This window comes from Mustela putorius, unplaced genomic scaffold (genome assembly GCF_011764305.1).
Source record: "Mustela putorius furo isolate JIRA1106 unplaced genomic scaffold, ASM1176430v1.1 tig00000738_pilon_pilon_pilon, whole genome shotgun sequence".
Lineage (NCBI taxonomy): Eukaryota > Metazoa > Chordata > Mammalia > Carnivora > Mustelidae > Mustela > Mustela putorius.
In genome coordinates, this window is record NW_025421463.1 from 2356959 (window position 1) to 2377069 (window position 20111).

General features: G+C 50.5%; 1 protein-coding gene across 10 annotated transcripts in view; it reads left to right on the forward strand.

Moving 5' to 3' along the window:
* EFCAB6 (EF-hand calcium binding domain 6) overlaps nucleotides 1-20111 on the forward strand; it is a 218989-nt gene that overhangs the window by 188996 nt on the left and 9882 nt on the right. For 9 of the 10 annotated variants that reach the window (XM_004771166.3, XM_045083732.1, XM_045083734.1 and 6 more), the window contains 2 exons: nucleotides 13142-13369; nucleotides 18942-19172. In XM_004771166.3, coding sequence (XP_004771223.2) covers nucleotides 13142-13369; nucleotides 18942-19172 — 459 coding nt within the window. Of the gene's footprint in view, nucleotides 1-13141; nucleotides 13370-13772; nucleotides 16271-18941; nucleotides 19173-20111 lie in introns of those variants that run through there. The other variant, XM_045083740.1, reaches the window with a different exon arrangement.

Here is a 20111-nt window from a genome sequence, read left to right on the forward strand (position 1 = left end):
GGGCATTCTCTTTTCAGGAAAGAGCTCTAAGATTGTTAGGGATGAGTTAGGTAAATTATTAAGATTATTATTTCTGTTACTTACTCCTGCTCCTGATGGCAAGAAAGGCTAAGTCCTCTCGATATTATTTCAGGGATTTTTAAATGTTTCCTCTAAATTTCACTCGCTCTCCACTTGCTAACCAACATTTACTAGTTGTCTTAGAGGCATGGCAGGTTGTGAAGGAGCAGCTCAGGCCAATTTGAACACCGGGGGTGGCCTTGGTGATTGGCCAGAGGGAGGGCCTGTTGGCCTCACCGTGCCTCAGCTGAAGGAAGAGGAATGTTATCACACATAACCTTGAATATCAGTAGCACCTCATAGGAACCAGGCAGACCACACCCACCCACCTCCCCTCTCTGGGCCTTTGATTTTGGGCTGGCTCCCCTACCGGTGGAGACCACTGGTACCTTGGCACAAGCAAGTGCCTCTTTCTTCTGAACATTGGCATCTGCACCAGTCCTAGTGCTGACCTGGTATTTGCACTAATACAGACAGCCCACTTAAAGTCAACTGTAGTGATAAAAGCCACAGACCAAAAATAACATGGTCCCAGGAGATGAAGAATTAGGTGTACAACCTGCTAAGCTTGATTACCATTTAGCATATGCAGAGTCACTCTTTCAAGGTTAAAAACTCCCAGATCTGCATCTATTACAGTTCCTCCCCTGACACATCCTGGGCAGCACCTGAGTCTGGAGGCTCCTTGGGGGAACCAGGGGCTGGGTGCCTTCTGTCCTAGCAGCTGCCAGGTAGGACACCGCTGGAAGCAGGACAGGCATGGTCCCCAAAGGGAGCATGGCCTGGTTTCTGATGCCACTGGCAGAAATGTGAAGGGGGCCATGCCAGACTGGCTTCCACCTGGTGGGCGGTGGGGGGGGTCACATTGCCCCTCCTTCTCCATCTGAGGGACCCCTTTTCAAACAACTGTTTCAGGCAGACCATAAAGTGATCGTGTCCAGTCAGTGAGGTTTGGAAGAAATCACAATTCTGAATTTCTAGTAAAGTAGTTACTATGAATTTGAGTGAATTGATTTTTCTCAAACCCAAACATCCTGGGCTCCTGGGGGGCAGGGCTGGGTGTGGTCCACCTCCCTGTCCCAGCTCCTCCGATGCTCCAGCCTGGGTCTGTCCCTCGGCCTGGTGTTCTCAAAAGCACTTCCACAAGCATGTCCTCTCCAATCTGAGTTGGCTTCCTTTCCTGATGCCCAATCCCAGGGGGACGCTACCGAGATGGTCCAAGTAAATGGACTGTGGCCCGGCCAGTGCAGGCAGGCCCCTCCAGAGTCTATTTGTCCCTCCAGAGTCACGACAGACTAATTTAATTGCTGTTTTGGCATCAATTAAGACCCGAGTTGAACATTGATTTTACAAGGTCATGACCATAACAGGAAGCCTGGAGTCCACCCAGTAAGTCATTGTCCCAAATATGTCTTGCAGAGAAAATCCAAAATACAGATGGTGCTCATATCTTGGCTATTGTCCTATGCCTAGGTGTCTAACTTGTATGTGAGCTCTCCATGTTCTGGCTTTAGATGCCCCATTCCATTGAAAGAATCTTAACTTGCCACGTTCAAGAAATGTGGATAAGAATGTGTGCCAGGTGCTGGGCCCACCCCAGGGTTGGGGGAGGTGGGCTGGGCAGGCCGTACAGACATACAGCTCCCTGGGAGTACCTCCTACTCCGGCAGAAATGTCTGTGACCACTGGCATGCAATCCAGAATGTTCCATCTCTTGCCTTTTAATGAGGCCTGAATTTGGATGGTCTATTCTGAGAGATTAAGATGAAGGAGCAAGTCCCACATACCCCCAGCCCCTCCTCCCACCCCCCTTGATGGTGCACACACTGGAGCCAGGCGCTGCTCTAAACCCCTACGTACATTAACTCGGCCAACCTCCTAACAGCCTTTGAAGGTGTGGGTTCTACATAATCCATATTTTGTGGTTGAGCAAACAGAGGTCCAGCCCCAGCAGGCCGGCGCTCTTGGAGGCCTACGTGGTGGCTGGGAGCCATCCTCACGTCTGCTCCGTGGGGCTGTTACTTGGATTAAGTGTGTCAGTGCAGAAAGAGCTTTGTATTGTCCCAAACAGAGCAAACCCGAAATGTTTGAGTTCTTTATTTATTTTTTTGATCCTCTCTTACTTCAGTGAGCGTGTGTTTGATGTTTAATGTTTAGTAATGATGTGATTATATGGTGTGGAATTTATTTGAGTGGAAGAATTTATTTTAATAGTTTCATAAATGACTTCAGCCATGAGTTTATTGAATCATTAAAAGGTCGAAGGGGTGGCTCAAATGTTTGCTTTATTTCTCCGCGTTTTATGGCAATTTCACGCTACCGAAGGGTTTGTGAATTGGGCATTTGCAAAAGCATCCGGACAGATCCTTCGTGAGCTGTGTGATGGAAGTGAGCTTGGAACCAGAGGAAGAGGAGAATTGTTCTGCATCATCAGGGCCAAGAGGAGTGCAGGCAGTTTTGATGAGCTCGCGCCAAGTCTGGGTGTCGGGAGATGGGGTTTCCTGGGCGTGGGGACCCTGTGTGCGGGGACCCAGGAGGGGAAAACCTCTCCCTGTGGGCATGACTGCATGGCTTGGGTGGGAATGAGGCCAGTTGAGGGAGGGCCCCGGGAGGCAGGCCCAGGGCAGCCCTCCCCACTGCTTGCTTCCTCAGCCGTCTCCAAAAGCTTCTGCTCCTCCAGGGCGGGAGACCTGTCTGCCATCCCCTGCTCTGTTCCCGGGGTCTGAGTCAGTGCCTGATACACAGTAGGTAGACCCTCATCACATGTATGAGTCGTCACCTCCCTATTATGGGTAGGGGCTTGGATTCTCACACATGGAGTAGGGGACTGGAGTCGGGATAAGGTGGGAAGAGCATAGCTTTGCCATCAGTCCGTCTTAAGCGCTATCGTCAGTTTGCAGGAGAGTAGCCTGGGGACCAACTTCAGCTGCGTCCTGACCTCTCAAAGCCCAGCTCTGCAGACTAAGAGCTCATCTTGATTGTACCTTTCCATGGGAAGGATCTTTGGACGGACCCTTGTGCATTGCCCAGAAAGAATTCTTGCACGGAGAGACCTCAGGTCCAGACCGTGGTCACGCCCCCGGGAAACCTGGATTCTGCCTGGAATTCTAGCATCACTCCCCGACTTCTGCAAACAGCGCACTGGGCTATCGGCACCAATCCGCTCATGGCACAGTTCTTGGGACCCCCTAATAGACACGAATGCACTGTCGGAGGATGTGCGGGGGGGCTCTCGATCGGGTGTTGAGGGTCTGTACCCTTGCGCTGGCACACAGAGCTTCTCCTTTATTTTTGTCTGGATTTTTTATGTCCTATCCTTTTTGGTTTTTGGTTTTTTGACAGGCAGTTTTGCTGCTGTTGTTATTTTTAACATTCATTTATTCACTGTAAATACAAATGGAGATACAGTACAATTAATTTCTTTGCTAATCAAAATATTTGATCAAATGAAGCAATTTTTCAATTCTTAGAAGTAATTATCATGTTCTTGAAAAGGAAGTGGAGGAGCTCTTTACTGAGTATTTCTAATTAGGAGTTTTGCTACCTGCTGTGTTCTTACTCTGTGTGAAGTTTTAGGATTTCTTTTTTCTCCTGTAAGGAATGATAGAAAAAGTATATAATTTTTCCCCAAGTATTCAGAACAAAACTTAGTGGAAGAATCATGTGATCTGATTAACTAATTTTAACCTTCATAATAGTTACATGAATATACCTATGTGTTTCTAATCTGACAGCTGAAATGGACTCGCCAGACCATGCTGGCTGGCCTTTCCCTCCCGGCCACATGACTGCCACCTTGGCCACCCACACGAGGAGGGTCACAAAGTTCCCAAGCAAAATGCCCACCGTCAGTGAACACCAACAGCCAGAAAACCATCGGCACCAAACAGCTTCCTTCTTTTCTCTGTACTTCGAGCTCACCCCTTTTTCTCTCTTGCTAACTAGACATTCAGAACTGTATTAGTCAGTTACGCCAGGTAACAAACAACCGCAAAACCTCCATGACAATGAGCACATATTCCATTTTTGCATCTATACGGCGGCTGATCCAGGGTGGCCCAGCTCAGGGGACCTGACTGGGACATCTCTGCTGTGTTCTCACCTCCTGCTCAAACCAGAGCTGTGCCCAGGTCCTGTTCTCAAGGCCCCACCCCGCCGCCACACACAGGATGGTTTGCCCCCTCATGCAAGAACTTTTTATATTCTTTGTTCCTGTTACACTTGCTAGCCTTTCCTTGCCCAAAGCAAGTCACACAGCTGAATCCAAAGCCATATTCCCAGCTTCTTCAGTCCGAGGAACCCCAGAGTCACACGGCAAAGGATATGGTCACAGGGCGAATGGAAGCGATCAGGCCTTGAATGCAGTATTCCACAGAAAACAATGGACATGTACCTCCGTTTCCTACCCGACTGGATTATTTGACACTTCAATCCGCCTCTTCCCTATTGTGTTCTCTCTTCCCGTTATCTAGAAAAGTTGTTTGGGATATGACTCAGTGGCAAATTGATTTCATAAGTCAGCCATGATCGTGGCTGAACAGAACTTGACAGGATGCTAGAAGCCTCTTTTCTGGAATCATTCCCTTTTCCAGCTGTTGGAAGAAGAGTACGATGGCATGTGAGCTAACAACCTCCCAGGTTCAGTGAATCCTTCCGGAGCACACCCTGCCTGCAGCTGGCTCTTGTGGCCAGTATAACCCTCTCCTCGGGGCCTCCTCCCTCCCTCGCTCCCCTTGGTTTGGTCAGATGTGGGTTAGGTCTGCAAGCTTCTCACTTGGAGCTTCCCCCACCACCTTTGTCTCAAACAGGTCGGTACGGTGCCTTCCTGAAATGGATGGTGTGGTCCCTGATTATGCCTGCCTTCTGGACGATTCTTACAGGGCAGTTCTCTTGCACTGCTGTGGCTATCACTGCTTTACAGATGGAGGACCTACACCCAGAGAAACGAAGCAACTTGCTTGAAGGCACCAGCCCCAGGGCTGTGGCTCAGCCGTGCTGAATTGGAGCCTGGGGCAGCTGGTCAGGAGATCAGGACTCTGTGGAGTGCCCACAGTGTCGCTGGGCTCCTGCCCAGGCTCGTGGATCTCATACCTGGCTTCCACCTCCCTGGCAGGTGGCTTAACCAGAATGCCTCCGTGATGCCGCACGGTAGAAACAGTATTAACCAGGAGCCGGAATGCAAACCCGGGTCTGTCAGACTCAGGCAGAAATGTCTGGAATCACAGCCCCCAGGAGCAGAAGCAGCAAGAATGGCTGCCCACATGTGCCAGGTGTGGGGCCAAGCATGCACGTGTCGTTTTGTTGAAATCGCAGGCCCATCCTTTGAGATGGTTTTTTTTATCCCTGCTTTATCCCTGGGAGGAAAATGAGGCAGAGACGGGTGTTTTGTCCTGCTCAAGGTCACAAGAAAAAGGCCGAGCTCAACTCCCATTTGGCTCCGGCTAACCCCAAAGCCCTCAGTTGATGGGAGACTGTCCTCGCCCTCCAGGCCCAACGCCCTAGGCCTGACCAGTGTGGCCCCCGTGCCCTGCGCTCCCTCTAGTGTGGTGAACCTGGATTAATGGGGCCACTGCCTCGAGCTGTGGTCCAGCCTGAGCCAGACAGGTGGACCCCTTCTTCTTGTGCTGGTGTGAGGCACCAGAGATGGCAGGTCTGGCCTGACCAGGGATGATGGGACATGGTATGGGGATCCCAGCTCTGGGCCTGCAGGGCTCTCCCTGGCTCTCAAGCTGCGTGCGCTGGGAGAAACCCCAGTCAGAGCCACAGACAGCGTCAAAGACCTCGGGCGCAAGAGGGAGAGGAGCCCTGGAGCTGGGTGGGAGGCACGTGCTCCAGATGAGTTCCGCACAGGCCCGTGCTCGCCACTGTCTGACCACTCCCTACCCTAGACCTCCTCCCTCTAACCACCCCCCACGCAAGCTGCCTCCATCTGACCACACCCCACCCAGGCCGCCTCCCTCTGACCTCCACCCAGACCACCTCCCTCTGACCCCCACCCACAAAGAGCAGCCTCTTGGGTGATTCCTTGCAACGGCAGGACTTAGAACCACAAGTGTACATTGCTTGCTTTTTACTAAACTCGGACTTGCTTTTTACTAAATGAGATCTATGGACACGTTTGAAGCTGAAGAGCACTCTGTGCTACCCATAGGCTCTGTGATGATTATATACTTCCCATATTGGGACATGGTTTCTTTTACATATTTTGCCAACATTATAAAATCACAAAGGGGACGAGGAATTTTCTTCTTGGCCGGGGTGGTCCGCGTTTCCCTGCAACATCAGGAGGGACAGTTGTTTTGGTAAAACCAGGCTCCATGGATGCCCTTGAGTAGATGAGAGAAAATTCCTTCAAAACAGAAATTCTCCAGCCGGGTCAGACCTATGGTGTATAAGATTCCACTTCTTTTTGTGTGTTTGTTTTAAGTACCCAGGACAGCCCAGTGTGTATACAGGTGTTAGATGAGAGCGTGCAGGCCCCAAGGCCCCCGTTCCAGACAATGGTGTGGACGAAGGTGGGTGCACGACGTGGTTCTCCACATCCCCGCTGTCATTCCGATCCCGAAGGTGCCTTTTATGGAAAGCCTAGTTAGTAGCGGAAAGTGACATTTACATCGGAAGATAGTGGTGTCCTTTCTGATTAGGAGAAACATTCCTTCTAGTTATAGAAAAAGCACCATTTCCCCCCATTCAGATATAATGATCACGTGAGAAGTGCCAGGGACACAAAAGCGCCAGACCAAGAGCCATCTGTTCTTCGCTGGCGTCTTTAGTCACTTGGAGCGAGGCTGGCGGTGGCTGAGCGGCTTTGTTCAAAAGCAGGATGAGAACCAGAACGGGGGCACCTGACAGATTCCGCCCCTGTGTGCCCCGATGGAAGAACCAGGAGGCTCTGCCCTTGCCAGGCCAGGGAGGCGGGGAGTGCTCTGGGCGGCGTGGTGTGAAGTGGGAGCAGCCTGTCCGCAGGGCTCAGGTCACCGAGGGGATGGCTGTGGTGGCTCAGGGAGCAGCAAGAGCTGCGATCTCTGTTTATTCTTTGTAGCGTTTTTGTCGTTTCTAAGTTTTCTGCAGTGAAAACACAGTAATTACTTTTGCAGGAGGCCAAAGACGATTTCTAACTGGCAGCAAAACCCCCTTCGTGAGAAGATTCGGTTACCCGCACTCTGGTGTGCCTGAACAGGAAATTGTGTCACCTCTTTTCTCATTGGCAAGTGCCCGTGTGTATGTGACCCCTGGCCTCCCACCCTCCTGACCTGGGAGAGGATGGGGCCACCTCGGGCTGCAGCTCAGGGCCTGTGGGAAGAGCTGACTTTGCAGGCCGGAGGCCTTGAACATGGCCTTGAATATGGCCTCGGGCTCTGGGTTTTCAGCTGACTTACACCGGCACTTCCTTGGCCTCCCAGCTCAGTTGTCCTCTCCTCGGGGAGACCCGTTGTGTCCACGGCATGGTGTCCCCTTCTGAGAGCACGCAACCTGCTTAGAATCTGCTCTCAGGTGAGCTTGGCCCTGGTCTCTCTCTTCCTTCCAGAGACTCCCCCTGGGTAGAGACCTTATTAAGGATTACTTCGTACCTCTGCCTCCCCAGTATTAAGACGAGCGCCTGGCACATACCAGACATCCCACGAGTGTTCGTGAAAGACTCAGGACAGTACTCATAGCTGTGCACTGAGCATTCATTCTCTGCAAGGGCAGCGCACGTGTCATGTGTGCCCAGCACAGGTGCCCCCCGCCCCTCGGGGCTCTGGGAGTTAGATAATAGCAGGGGTCCGACTCGCAGCCCAGGCTGTCCCACTGAGCAGGATTCCCTACCAGGCTGTCCTCAGCATCACTCACCAGACTGTCCCAAGCCCCGGAGCTCAGGACCCCTGACCCTCCCAGCTTGGGAGCTCCAGTGACCCTCCTGACTTTGCTGCCCTTCTCTCTCCACCCAGAGAACAAGCATTAATACTTGCGTGTATGTGCACACATGTGTGTATCACAATCATTTGGACCGTTTTTTGGATCCTTTTCCACTTAGTACATCACAAAAATTTTATTATATTATTAAATTATTCCTTGAAAGATTCTATATAACTACACTGTAATCCATCCTATAGAACTATCAAATCTTGGGGCACATGGGTGGCTCAGTCTGTTAAGTGCCTGACTCTTGATTTCGGCTCAGATCATGATCTCAGGGTCATGAGACCAAGTCCCACATTGGGCTCCTCGCTCAGCAAGGCATCTGCTCGCGATTCTTCCTCCCTCTCCCTCTGCTCTTCCCCCAAATGGTCCTTGCACGCTGTCTCTCAAGTACATACATAAAATCTTTAAAAAATAAATAACATATCATATTTAACTGTTTCCCTACTATCAGGCATCCAAACTGTTGCCAATTTTGTAAAATCTTGTTAATTTTGTAAATAATTCTGTAATGATTATAGTTCCATGAGCTCACCTTGTGTATTTCCCAAGGTACTGGAAGGACTGTCTCCCTTGGCCAAGGTGGAAACCCAGGAGGACTGTGGTTTAAAGTGGATGGGTCAGGAGAGAAGAAAAAATTTTCCTTTCTGAAACTTGGATGTTCTTTCTTGCTTACAAGGTCACTCTGAGCCAAAGCTGTCCTGGAGTCAACCACACCATTCAATCCTGCTTTAGTGGTATCATGGCTCGGCCACAGTTAGAGGCCTATTTCTCATCCACTAACAATCTAAGCAGGTGGCCACTGATGTCCTTGCATGTTTCTAGACCAAGCTACACTCTTCTGATTGTACCCAGTTCATAGTGTCACTATCGGGCAAGTCAAAAATTTCATTGCTACCCTTTCCCAAGAACTTCGTGGCAATTCTCCTATATTTATCCTCCCTATCAACTTTAGTGTCTATATGTGTGATGATTCTCCCAAATATCCACTGAGATTTTTATTAAGATTTTATTAACTTTATTTATAATTTGAGATCTTTTGAAATGGCATCTTCCTATCGGGGATCACGGTACACGTCCATTTGTACTCCAACCTGCTCTGACAGCCCCTCCATAGAATGTGCACAGCCGTCTCTGTGTGGGTCTTGTGCTTTCATATGAAACTTAGCCCAGAGCATTCAAGAGCTTGTTACCAATGTAAATGTGGGTCGGTTTCATGATACAATTTCTAACGAGTTATCATTATTGCCCCCAAAATGGTATTGCTGTTTCATATTTTTGGCTTTATTCCAGCCCCTTTCCTCACTGTCTGGAGATTTTCTTGTTGTACCATCACATCCACAAATAGCAGTGAATCTCGTCAACATTCATTCGGTTTATTTCATCTTCTTGTCTTATTTCGAAAGCCAGAGCCTCTAAAAATATGAATAGTAGAACTGACAGTCTAGCGTGCCTATCTTGTTTTGGACTTCAGTGCTTTAATATGTTACTCATTTACTATGTTTGAAGACGATGTCTGGCTAATACTCTCAATTAGGGAGAGAGTATTACACACAGGATCTTCATTTTATCTCTGTGTGGTGCAGAAATGGCTACACTGTTTCTAACAGGATTAGTTGCTGGATTTTGTTAAATGCCTTTTGCCATCTGTCGATCTGTGACCTCATATAAGGAATTGAAAGGTCTGCTAATTCTTGGAGGATTCTTATAGTTGGGATAAACCCTAGTTGATTTGTGATTTAAAAATAATGGGGCTAAGTATTCCTAATGGTCTTTTTAAAAATGTTTTAATGTCTTCATGTTAGTGCTTGTAAACTAGGTGAGCTTATATTTTTTGTTTCAAGTGTTTATAATATGTTGGTGTTAGGGAAATATATATAATGAGTTGGGACACCGTATATTCCTTTCTGTGTTCTAGAATTATTTGACTACTGTAAAAATTATTTATAGCTTAAAAGTGAGATACAGTTTGCCCTTAAAATCAGCTAGGTTTGGCACCTTTTTAATAATAGATGATAGATCTTTTAATAGCGTTTTCAGTTTCTTTTATGGTTACCTGTCTATTCAGGCCTTTCTAATACACAAGTTAAATTTAGTAATGTCTCTTTTGCTTAAAAATGATCCAGTTTCCAAAAAAAAAAAAAAAAAAAAGATCCAGTGTCCTCTGGAGTTGAAACCATATTAACCCAGGTTGCATAATCTACTAAGTGAGAATTCTTCTACATCTATTGGTAGAATGAGAGGATTTCCATTTTGTTTTTTGTGTTAAAACTTCCAAAGAGCACTCACATAAACCGTCTCATGTCAGCCCTTCCTTACTCCATCTGGATCGATGAGGAAACAAGAGGGAAAGGGGGCTCAGGGCTCGCATGGGGCCACACTGTGTTAGAGGCAGAGTCTAGCCTCAGACCCAGGACACCCGCCATCCCGGGCTAGACTTGTCCTCCTGTGTTCTTCCCAGCTGGGGGCCCATCCTTCTCAGGGCACAAAGGAGCGCCAAGTGTCAGGTCGGGCTTCGAGCACAACTCTCCTCCTGGAGGAGGTTCCTTTGCACTCTGAATACCAACACCCCGTGGAGTGTTTAGGGAAACAGCCCTGTGCTTAGCTATGGGAGGTGAGCTGTAACTGTCTGGAAATGTATCACATCCACCAGTAAGGTCAGTCTCGTTTTCTAGAATGGGAAAAAGAAAAGCATTCACTTGCTTTGAATGGCTCCAAGTGGATGTCTTTAAAAGCAGCTGTTTACCTTTCAGTGGTTGAAGGTGACACAGGCTGGGGTCCGAGTGTGGGGTCATGTTTTTGAGGGTATTTTCAGAATCATTCTGTGTTTGATGCAGCTTCATAAAGTAACATTACGCTCTGTCATGAAGGAGAGTAACACAGAATACATATATTGCTGTGGAATTGCTGAAAATGAGACATGACCAAGTTTTCTTTTCATTTAAATTCAATTAGCCAGCATGTAGTACATCATTAGTTTCAGATGTAGTGTTCAATAATTTATCAGTGGTGTGTAGCGCCCGGTGCTCATCACATCACGTGCCCTCCGTACTGCCCATCCCCCAGGTACCCCACCCCCCCACCCCCCCCCCAGCAAACCCTCAGTTTGTTTCCCAGAGTTAAGAATCTCTCGTGCTTTGTCTCCTGCTCTGATTCCTTCCCAATCAGTTTCCCCTCCCTTCCCCCGTGGTCCTCTGTGCTGTTTCTTACGTTCCACATGAGTGAAACCACGTGGGAATTGTCTTTCTCTGAGACTATTTCATTCAGCATAATCCCCTCCACTTCCATCCACACTAATGTAAATGGTAAATATTCAATCCTTTCTGACGGCTGAGTAATAGTCGTTTGTGTATATGGACCACATCTTTATCCATTCATCTGTCGATGGATGTCTCATCTCCTTCTACGGTTTGCCTATTGTGGACACTGCTGCTATGAACATTGGGGCACATGTGCCCCTGCGGATCACTACATTTGTATCTTTGGGGTAAATACCCAATAGTGCGATTGTTGGGTCATAGGGTAGCTCTATTTTCAATTTTTTGAGGAACCTCCATACTGTTTTCCAGAGTGGCTGCACCATCTTGCATTCCCACCAACAGTGTAGGAGGGTTCCCCTTTCTCTGCATCCTCACCAACACCTGTCGTTTCCTGACTTGTTCATTTTAGCCATTGCAACTGGTGTGAGGTGGTGTCTCACTGGGATTTTGATTTGTAGTTCCCTGATGACAAGTGATGTTGAACATTTTTTCACGAGACACAACCCAGTTTTAATACTAGTTGGGGGGATTAAACATGAAAATCTTGTGAAGGTCTTAGCACAGTGCTACGCATCACGAGAGCTGTTACAGCTAACAGTCACGACAGGTTTTGATGGAGGAAATTTGGCAGATTTCAGAATTCAGCCTCGTCAGGAGACAGCTGTCATGCACTGTCACCCATGCATTCTCACAGAGCCCAGTGCCCCCTCCCATCCCACAGCCTCACCCCTTCCTCAAATTTCAGGAGCTGAACCGCTGAGGCAGCAAATGCAGGTCTGGTTTGGGGGTCCTTTTTCTGCTTGCAGCAAGCAGGTGGATGTTAGGGCGGTTTCCCTGTCCACTCCGCCGACCCCTGTCCCCTCATGGAAGGCTCAGGACACCGCTGCCCTTTAAGCCCCAGTTGCCCAAGTCTGGCTTCATCGCAAGCTCAGTCTGTCCTCCTGACTGGCCCCAGGCTGAACACAGAGTGATGTTGGGTCTTAGCATCCATTGGTGATCACGAAGTAACTTCCTCGCCTGCTATTCCTGCTGTCCTGCCTGTCCACCATAATGGTCATCAGCACACGTAGAACGTGGTCTGCGGTCCTCCCCAGGCTCCTCTCTGCTCACCTTGCCCGGCCCTCTTACCAGCGCATAGCCCATACATCCAGTAGGAAGCTCCTTCTCTCCCCACCCCCTATTTCCCCATAGCCTGTTCCTCCTCCCTCCAGAAAGCAGCCCTGAGCCCAGGCCATGGCTCACCCCATCTCCAGACGCCCAGGCACCATGGACAGCGCCAGGAGGCCCTGACATTCGGCCTCCCGACTGCCCAGGAGAGGTTTGGAACGCCTGGGGCTCAACAAACCTGCTCCACAGCCCTGCTCAGCCTCCAAGCCCACAGATTCTGCTGAAAGCCCTGTGGGCCTCGAAGTTTTAGGCTTAAGGGAACCCGTAGCCAGCAGTGGTGCTGCAGCATCACGTCGTAGTAAGGGCCCGCAGAAGCTGCCTTTCCAATTTTAACCACTGGGAGTGTAAACTCTCTGCACTGATGTCCAGAAATAAGAGCGGTCTGGATCCGCATTTACTCCCTTAACTCAGAGCGGACGCTCGCTGTGGCTTTGTGAAGTGAACCAAAGGACAGAGCAAATGAGTGGATGCAGGAGAACAAAGGCCTGACCTCCCCAGGGCCGTCTCCACATGACCTCCCCCTGCACGGTGGCTCTGACTTGTGGCTCCCTCTCCAAGGCCAGGGAGCCTGGGCTTCCCTTTCAGCCAAGTCTGAACCTCTGTTTGGATCCTCTCTTAGACCTGCCTCTGGGTGGCACTTTTCCTCACAGAGCCGGGGCTCCCCTGGGACCTGCCATGAGCGGTGGGCCCGGAGCCACGAGATGACTTATTGTTTATTATAAGGATCAATCTTCCTTTTTTTTTTCCCCCAGACTGCTGCTGAGTGGGCTGAGAAAATGCCCAAAGGCCCGCCGTCTATGTTTCCCAAGGAAACGGCAAACCAGGAGCTGCTGGCTCGGCTGCACAAGGCGGTGGGCTCCCACTACCGCGCCATTGCTCAGGAGTTCGAGAACTTCGACACCATGAAAACGAACACCGCCTCCAGGGATGAATTCAGGGCTATTTGCTCCCGCCACGTCCAGATTCTGACAGATGAGCAAGTAAGAAATGAATTTGGTTCCTTGTCCTACGTGGTGGTGTATGAGCACATCCGGCCAGAGTTTAGGGCTATTCTCTATCTTGAAAATGCTGGAAGGTTTTGGGTGGTGGTGGTGTTATTGTTTTGTTTTCAATCTTGCTGAAGACTCACAGGAGCCTTCTGTTTGTGTAACAAGCATGAATTGCACCTTTTCAGTCAGGGCACATATAAAATCAAATTCTTAAAATCAAATTAAACTGGGCTCCAGCGACCATGCTCCCTCTTCCTTCTCTGGATAATCACTGGGCCTGTGTCACCCAAAGACTCCCACACCCGAACGGGGCAGCGTAGAGCCTGGGGGTTGCTCTGGGCCTCCTACCAACCCCCGTTCCCTCTCCCCGCCCTCCCCCTGGTTCCATTGTCAGTGTTTCCAGAAGCTCTGGGGGTACCACTGTGACCATGCTGGTGACATGTCCACCCCACCGGCTGGACACAGACCACCGTCTCTGAGGGCCTCCTGCCCATCACAGAAGAGATTCTCAGCAGTTTCCTCCTCAAAAACTGAATGGTGCTCTTTTTAGCTCTGACAACCTGTTGCATTGGCTTCTCTGCTCTCCGGGACGACCTTCCAAGGCCAAGAGCGCCTCCCAACAGGACGGCATCCTGAGGGTCTGCCTTGCTTGCTGACTTCAGTCTGTAATATCCCTACATGTCAGCAGCGCCCAGGGCTCGTTCCTCACTGGGGCCCAAACACCAAAAAAGAGCCCAGCATAGAGCAGGTGCTCAGCAAGTCCTTGTGAATGGATGGTGTCGTGGCTTCGGTGTCCACATTCTCCCACGCCACGGGCCAGTGGCCAAACAGCTGGGATGACACAGAGCACCAGGGATCCAAGCACGGAAGCAGAATTCCCTCCCCAGCAGACAATGCACTGCTCCGAGCACTCTCCACTGGTCGAACAAGCTGCCACCCTCATCTGAGAGAATAGCTCAGGTGGAAACTGAAATCCAAAATACTTCCAGAAGCAACCCCACCCCCGTGCTTCCTCTGACTCTGCTTCGGCTCAGCCCGGGTTCCTGGGTGGAAAGGTCACTCTCGGCTCCCAGGTTGAGTCACCCCACAATGAGGCCTCATTTTCTTGGGGCTTCAGGATTCATACAGCCAACCCCCTCCCCACTCAGGCTTCTGAACTCGCCACCCCCGGAAGGAATTCATTCATATTGAGTAATATGAACATCAGATTTCACTTTCCTAAAATCCCACTTTTTTAAAGCGTTATGATCATTTTTGTTAACAAATGGAAGTGCTTCCCCCACCAACCGTACAGTCCCAGAGATCATCAAAGCTGAGCGAGATCGCTATTTGCAAATACTTCTCTCCATTACCATAAATGGATAGAAATCTTTAAAATTAATCCAGTTGCCTTTATTATTCTATGGGGCCAACTAACAAAGGTTTTGCTAATAAAGATTTTTCATTTCATCTAAATGAGCAAAATTTTACTCTAATTATCGATGTAAATTAATGACATGCTGGCATATCCGGCGTGTGTGACAGAATTGGATTTGAATTGTCCACTAAGAAAGCTTCCACCATCCCCAGCACATCCAGCCCCCCACCTCTCCAGCAAAATCAAGCACTTATTTTTAAATGCTGTCTCTAAAAATATGCAGACACATCTCAAATATAGACTGCATCATCGAGGCATCAAAGTCTGGCGCAAGTACCATGGTTTAAGTTGGGGAACGATTAGCAAAAATTGTGCTCTATTTGGGAAGGATGCTTCTGGATACAGGCTGGCGAACAGGAAGCCAAAGCCATTGAGATGCACGTTTTCTCCTTGCATGAGTCATGTACCAGGACCTTCTTGGGTGGATGGTACCATGTCTGTATGGGGAGACAGAGAAGTAATTTGGCACCCCTAAATTGTCTGGACCTCGCTTGCCATTATTCAGAAGGGCTAGGGCTGGGACCTTTCCATCCATGTTAACCAGCATCCTAGTAGAGATCTCCTGTCTTGGTTTATTTGCTGTATAAAAACTAGCTCATAAAAACAAAACAAAACAACAACAAAAAAAACATCATGAAGCTGAGACATCAGCTTTCTTGACTTACAGAGCTCTGAAAGCAGGGGAAGTGCCACATCTTTTGAAACCTTCTGGTGTAAGTAACCTTTCAGCAAAGGAGAGCAACTTTCGGAGCAGGTGGAGTTAGAAACTGATGGGTCTTTGTGACTCAGCAGAAAATGTCTAATAAAAGGCCATAGGAGCTGGGTCCACTTGGATATGACTTAAGAAGATAGGGACCCCCAGAGAGAGCCTCTCCTGGTCAGTCAATTGAGATCTGTCCTGGCGACTGCATGGGGACTTGGCTCTATTTGCGGCTGTTAGGGAAAGGAACTATTCAACATCCTGAACATTTCAGACATGGTGTTAATTTAACAGATGCCTCTAGGAGATGAGAAACACGCAGGCAAATAACAAACAGCCCTTCAGACAGGCAGACCTGGGTTTCAATGCTGCTTCTGCACTTGTCCAGCTGTGTGACTTTGGACAAGTTACTCAGCCTCTCTGGGCTTCATTGTCCTTGAACTTTGTTTGAGTTTGTTGTTGCTGCCGTTACCCTGAGGGTGCGCAGTGCACAGGCATCAGACACCTCCAGCAGGAGACGGCCTCCACTGTGTGTGGGCCCCAGAGCTGGCACCTCTGCCACGTTCCCACCCCTGATACCCCTTCCGTGGCAGTCAGACCCAATCTTGTCTCTGTGGTAGGTCTCGGGCAAGAGTTCCCAATCCTCCCCCGCCCCCCCCACCCTGGTGTCACTGACCTCTGACCTTTGCTCTCTATACAGATGCAGAATCTGGGGTTGCCCCCCCTCCTCCAGGCCTTTTGCTGTCATCCTTCCCCCAGGAGCCATGGATCCGTGGCTGGGCCCGGGCGGGGGGGGGGGGGGTTCCTGCCCCTCCTGAAGGCAGACGGGTTTGCTTCTTCCTTCCCTCCCCTGGGGGTCCCGGTCTGGAGTGGGTTTTGCTCCGCCTCCCCCAGCGGCTTTACGCTTTCAGTTCCCCGGAGCCGAGGCTCTGGAGAAGCGAGTCTGTCTGTGCCATCTGTGCCGTCGTCGTCGTGCGCATTGTCTCCGGAGCCACGACAGGGCGGATGGAGGAGAGCGGGTGAGCGTGAGCGTGACCTGTGTCTGGGCCTCCCGGCCAGTCCAGCCCCTCGTGCCAGCCCACACTTGCCCTGGATGGATCTGTTAACACTGTTGCCGATTTCCTCCTGAGCTCTGCCAGGCGTGAGGGCTGGGGCGTCCGGTTCTCCTGGAGATTTAAGGCTCCATGACATTCGGTCCCCTGGGCTCCCTGGAGCCTCCCCCTCTGATGGGCCTTACACGTTCTGATTCGGTGAATATTTGACTTTCTCTTGTTGTGGGGATGGGAGGGGCGCTCTCCGGCAGTTTCCCCATCACAGCAGTGGACCCCGAAGTCACGTGTTTTTCAGTGTTCAGAAGGCAGTTGCTACTGCACGTTTGAAGAGGACACTTCAGGAAGGGCACGATCTGCCACCGTGACATGGAAACTGACTCAGAATTTTGCCTGGGTTTCGCGCCCGGCTCCCAGGCCTGTAATTTCAGAACGCGCTCTCATGGTGCCCGTTTCTGGTCCTCTTGATGCCTCTCCAGTCCCCGCAGCCCCCAGCAGCCTTGTCCTATGCCACATCCTTCGCCTCCGTCTGTGTTCTTGGGTGTGCCGACCTATCAAGATTGAGGGGTGACGTGTGGGCTTCCACTTCCCACGCATCCAATTCCACATCGTCCTGGCAGCGTTCATTCTGCCCTTCATGGTGCAGAGAGGATTTCTGTGGTTCTGCCTTGACTTTCACTTGTACCACAGATTTAATTAGGAGTTGGTTCCTCCCTGCTCCTCCTGCCAGACCAGGAGCCAACATTATTGTCCTTGTGGTTCCATAAATACCCTCGCTTCCGTGCTCCAGGTGCTCACCGCATCCTCAAGCATTCACACCCTCCTTTGCATTCACCCTTGATAACATGACCTTCCTCCTCCTTCCTCTTCGTGTTGCTGACGCAGCATGCGGGAGAGCCCTCCACAACCCACTTCCTCTTATTCAGCCACATCTCGCTGTGTTTCCTAAAAGCCCTGTGTGAGGACTGGGATCACAATATGGCTTTGTGCCATCTGTCCCCCTCATTTTTAAAGGATCTTACCATTGTCTGGTCAGTCTTCTGTGAGTTTTGTAGGACTTTCCGCAGTTGAGCAAACATTTCCAGAGCACCTGCTGTGGGCTAGTCCTTTTGTGAGATGTTCAACGTTCGAAGATGAGTCTCGGACGACCTTCAGAGAGCTTCAGGACCAGGAAGGGCAATGTCCCTTGCATGGGTGGCTTCAGCACAAGGGGAGAAGGTAGAGAAGCATGCCAGTCATCTGTCCTGGGGGGGTTGGGAGAACCTTCCTGAAGGGAGACAGTTGGAGGTGGTCACTGCCCTTGGTGATGGTGAATTCTCTCCAAGACCACGTGGTGAACCACTTTCTCAAGGTCTCTCATTTCCACACGGCGCCTCTTGGAGCCATCCTTGTAACTTCCTGAAAATCTACTATTCTTTTGAAATAAAAAGTTTAAAACCCATTAATCAAGAATATTGTCCCAGACTAAACCTGTTTCCCTTCTCAGGGCCTGGAACATTCCCTGTCTCTTCCCCACCCCTCAGTGCTTCATTTCCAGAATTTCAGACAGAGCCAGCAGGGTCTCTCATCACTGCCTTTGGGAAACCCGGAGGCCAGAAGTGCTGGCCAAGGCCAAGGCCCACAGGAAGGAGGGGACACCGCTCCCCTTGGCATGTGCTGAAATATGGGGCCCTACCAGTTCTGAAAGGCCCTAAAAACCAACTCAGAATTAAGCTACCCCTCTTCTTAATTCCCCGAAAGCCCTCAGTCATCAAAAGTGGCTCAGGTAGGATGCTGGGGTCACTCTGCTCGGTATCTGTGCTCATATGGTCCAGACACGGCCTGGAACCAACCCAAAGCCACATGCTGCAGTCTGGTTTCCCTTTTCCAGCTGGTGGGGAGGCAGCTCTGGCCCTCTGTGGGCCACGTACTACAGCTGTGAGCGCAGCAGGGAGCGTGGCAGAACTCAGGCACCCGCAAGGAAGAGAAATGAGGCCGGCCGGCCTTCCCCAGGACCATGGTGGACCGGGCTTTGATTTGCGTTTCCCCCCACAGTGTCCTTATATACACACAGCTCGGGCTCCGTGACTCATCACAACATTTAATGGCTTCAACTACTCACTAAGGGCACAATTCAATTAAAAAATGTCCTGTGGAAGCCATGAGTAATCCTCTTGAACGAATGAATCCTCTTGAATGAATAATCCTGTTCGTCTTTCAGAGGCTTCCGTCAGGCACAGACCAAGTGGGGTTCCCCCCTTTTCAATTTTTTTTTTTTTTTAATAGACGTGGGTCTCGGACCTCCGCTGTGAGCGCTGGCCTTCCCCAGCTCCCGCCTGCGTCTCCGGGGCGCCGCGGGAGACTCCGTTGGGCTCTTACGCTCACCCTCTTAAACGCTCACTTCTGCTTCTTTGCCAGTTTGACAGACTGTGGAGCGAGATGCCGGTCAATGCCAAGGGCAGGCTGAAGTACCCAGACTTCCTGAGCATGTTCAGCTCCGAGAGAATGGCAACACCGCCGACCGCTGGCAGTTCCGTCAAGGCCCAAAGGGGCAGCAGTGTTCCCGAAGTCTCGTACAGAAGCAGGTCTGCAGTGTCGTCGCCCACTCACGACCTGAAGGCCGGGCTGAAACCTCCGAGCCACCCGTGTGTGAGTCCTTGATGTCGTGCCGCCGTCACCAGGGCCCCAAAGTCCCCACCACCCCCTCCGGACCTAAGGGGCCTAGAGTCTCTAAGGGACAGGTGACTGAGAAGGTCGCCTGGGCAGAGCCTGGGGTAGGGGCACAGGAGAGGAGCCCATAGGTGTGTCCTTAACACTCACCTGCCTGGAGCAGGAAGGGCGGAGGTGTGAGGAAAGATTGGGGAGACGGTGGGTGGAAGGGAAGTGTGGGGTGTGGAAGGAGGAATAAGGCGGCTTTCGGGTGGGAAGTGGGTACAGGAGCAGGGGCAGGAGACTGAGACGCCAGCAAGCTGGGCTTTCATCAGACAGGAAAGCAAATGCCCCGCGGCAGGGAGGCAGTGTGTGCAAGGCCCAACTGTGTGCCCTGCTGTGAAGTGTTGCTCCCATTTTACAGCTAAAGATACTGAGGCTCGAATAGGTATCCTTACATTAGATGCGGAGAGACCCAATTTCAAACCAAGGCCTGTCTAACGTTGCAGCTCTGTCCCCAGGCTGAGCTGCCCAGCCTGGGGCACAAGAAAGAGGCCAGATTCACAGAGGCTCTTGCCTCATCTGCGGGAAAGGTGACGGTGTCTCCGGGGAAGGAGGCTGGAGAGTATCCCAGCCCCGTACTTAGGGCCGCCGTCGCTGGGCTTCGTGCGTGGCGAGCGCTCAGAGACGGAAGTTATCCTTCCTTCGCTCAGTCGATGCACGTTTACTGCACACCTACTATGTGCTACATTTTATTCTAGAGCTGAGAATGAACAAAGGTGCCTGCCCTTGTGGAGTTTACATTCTTGGAATAATAGCCAAGAAACGGTGAATAATAAATATTTAACAAGACAAAGACAGTGAGTAGAGCAGAATGGGGGGGGGTCAGGAGGACCCCAAAGATGTCCACGTCCTAATCTCTGGGAGCTGTAATATGTC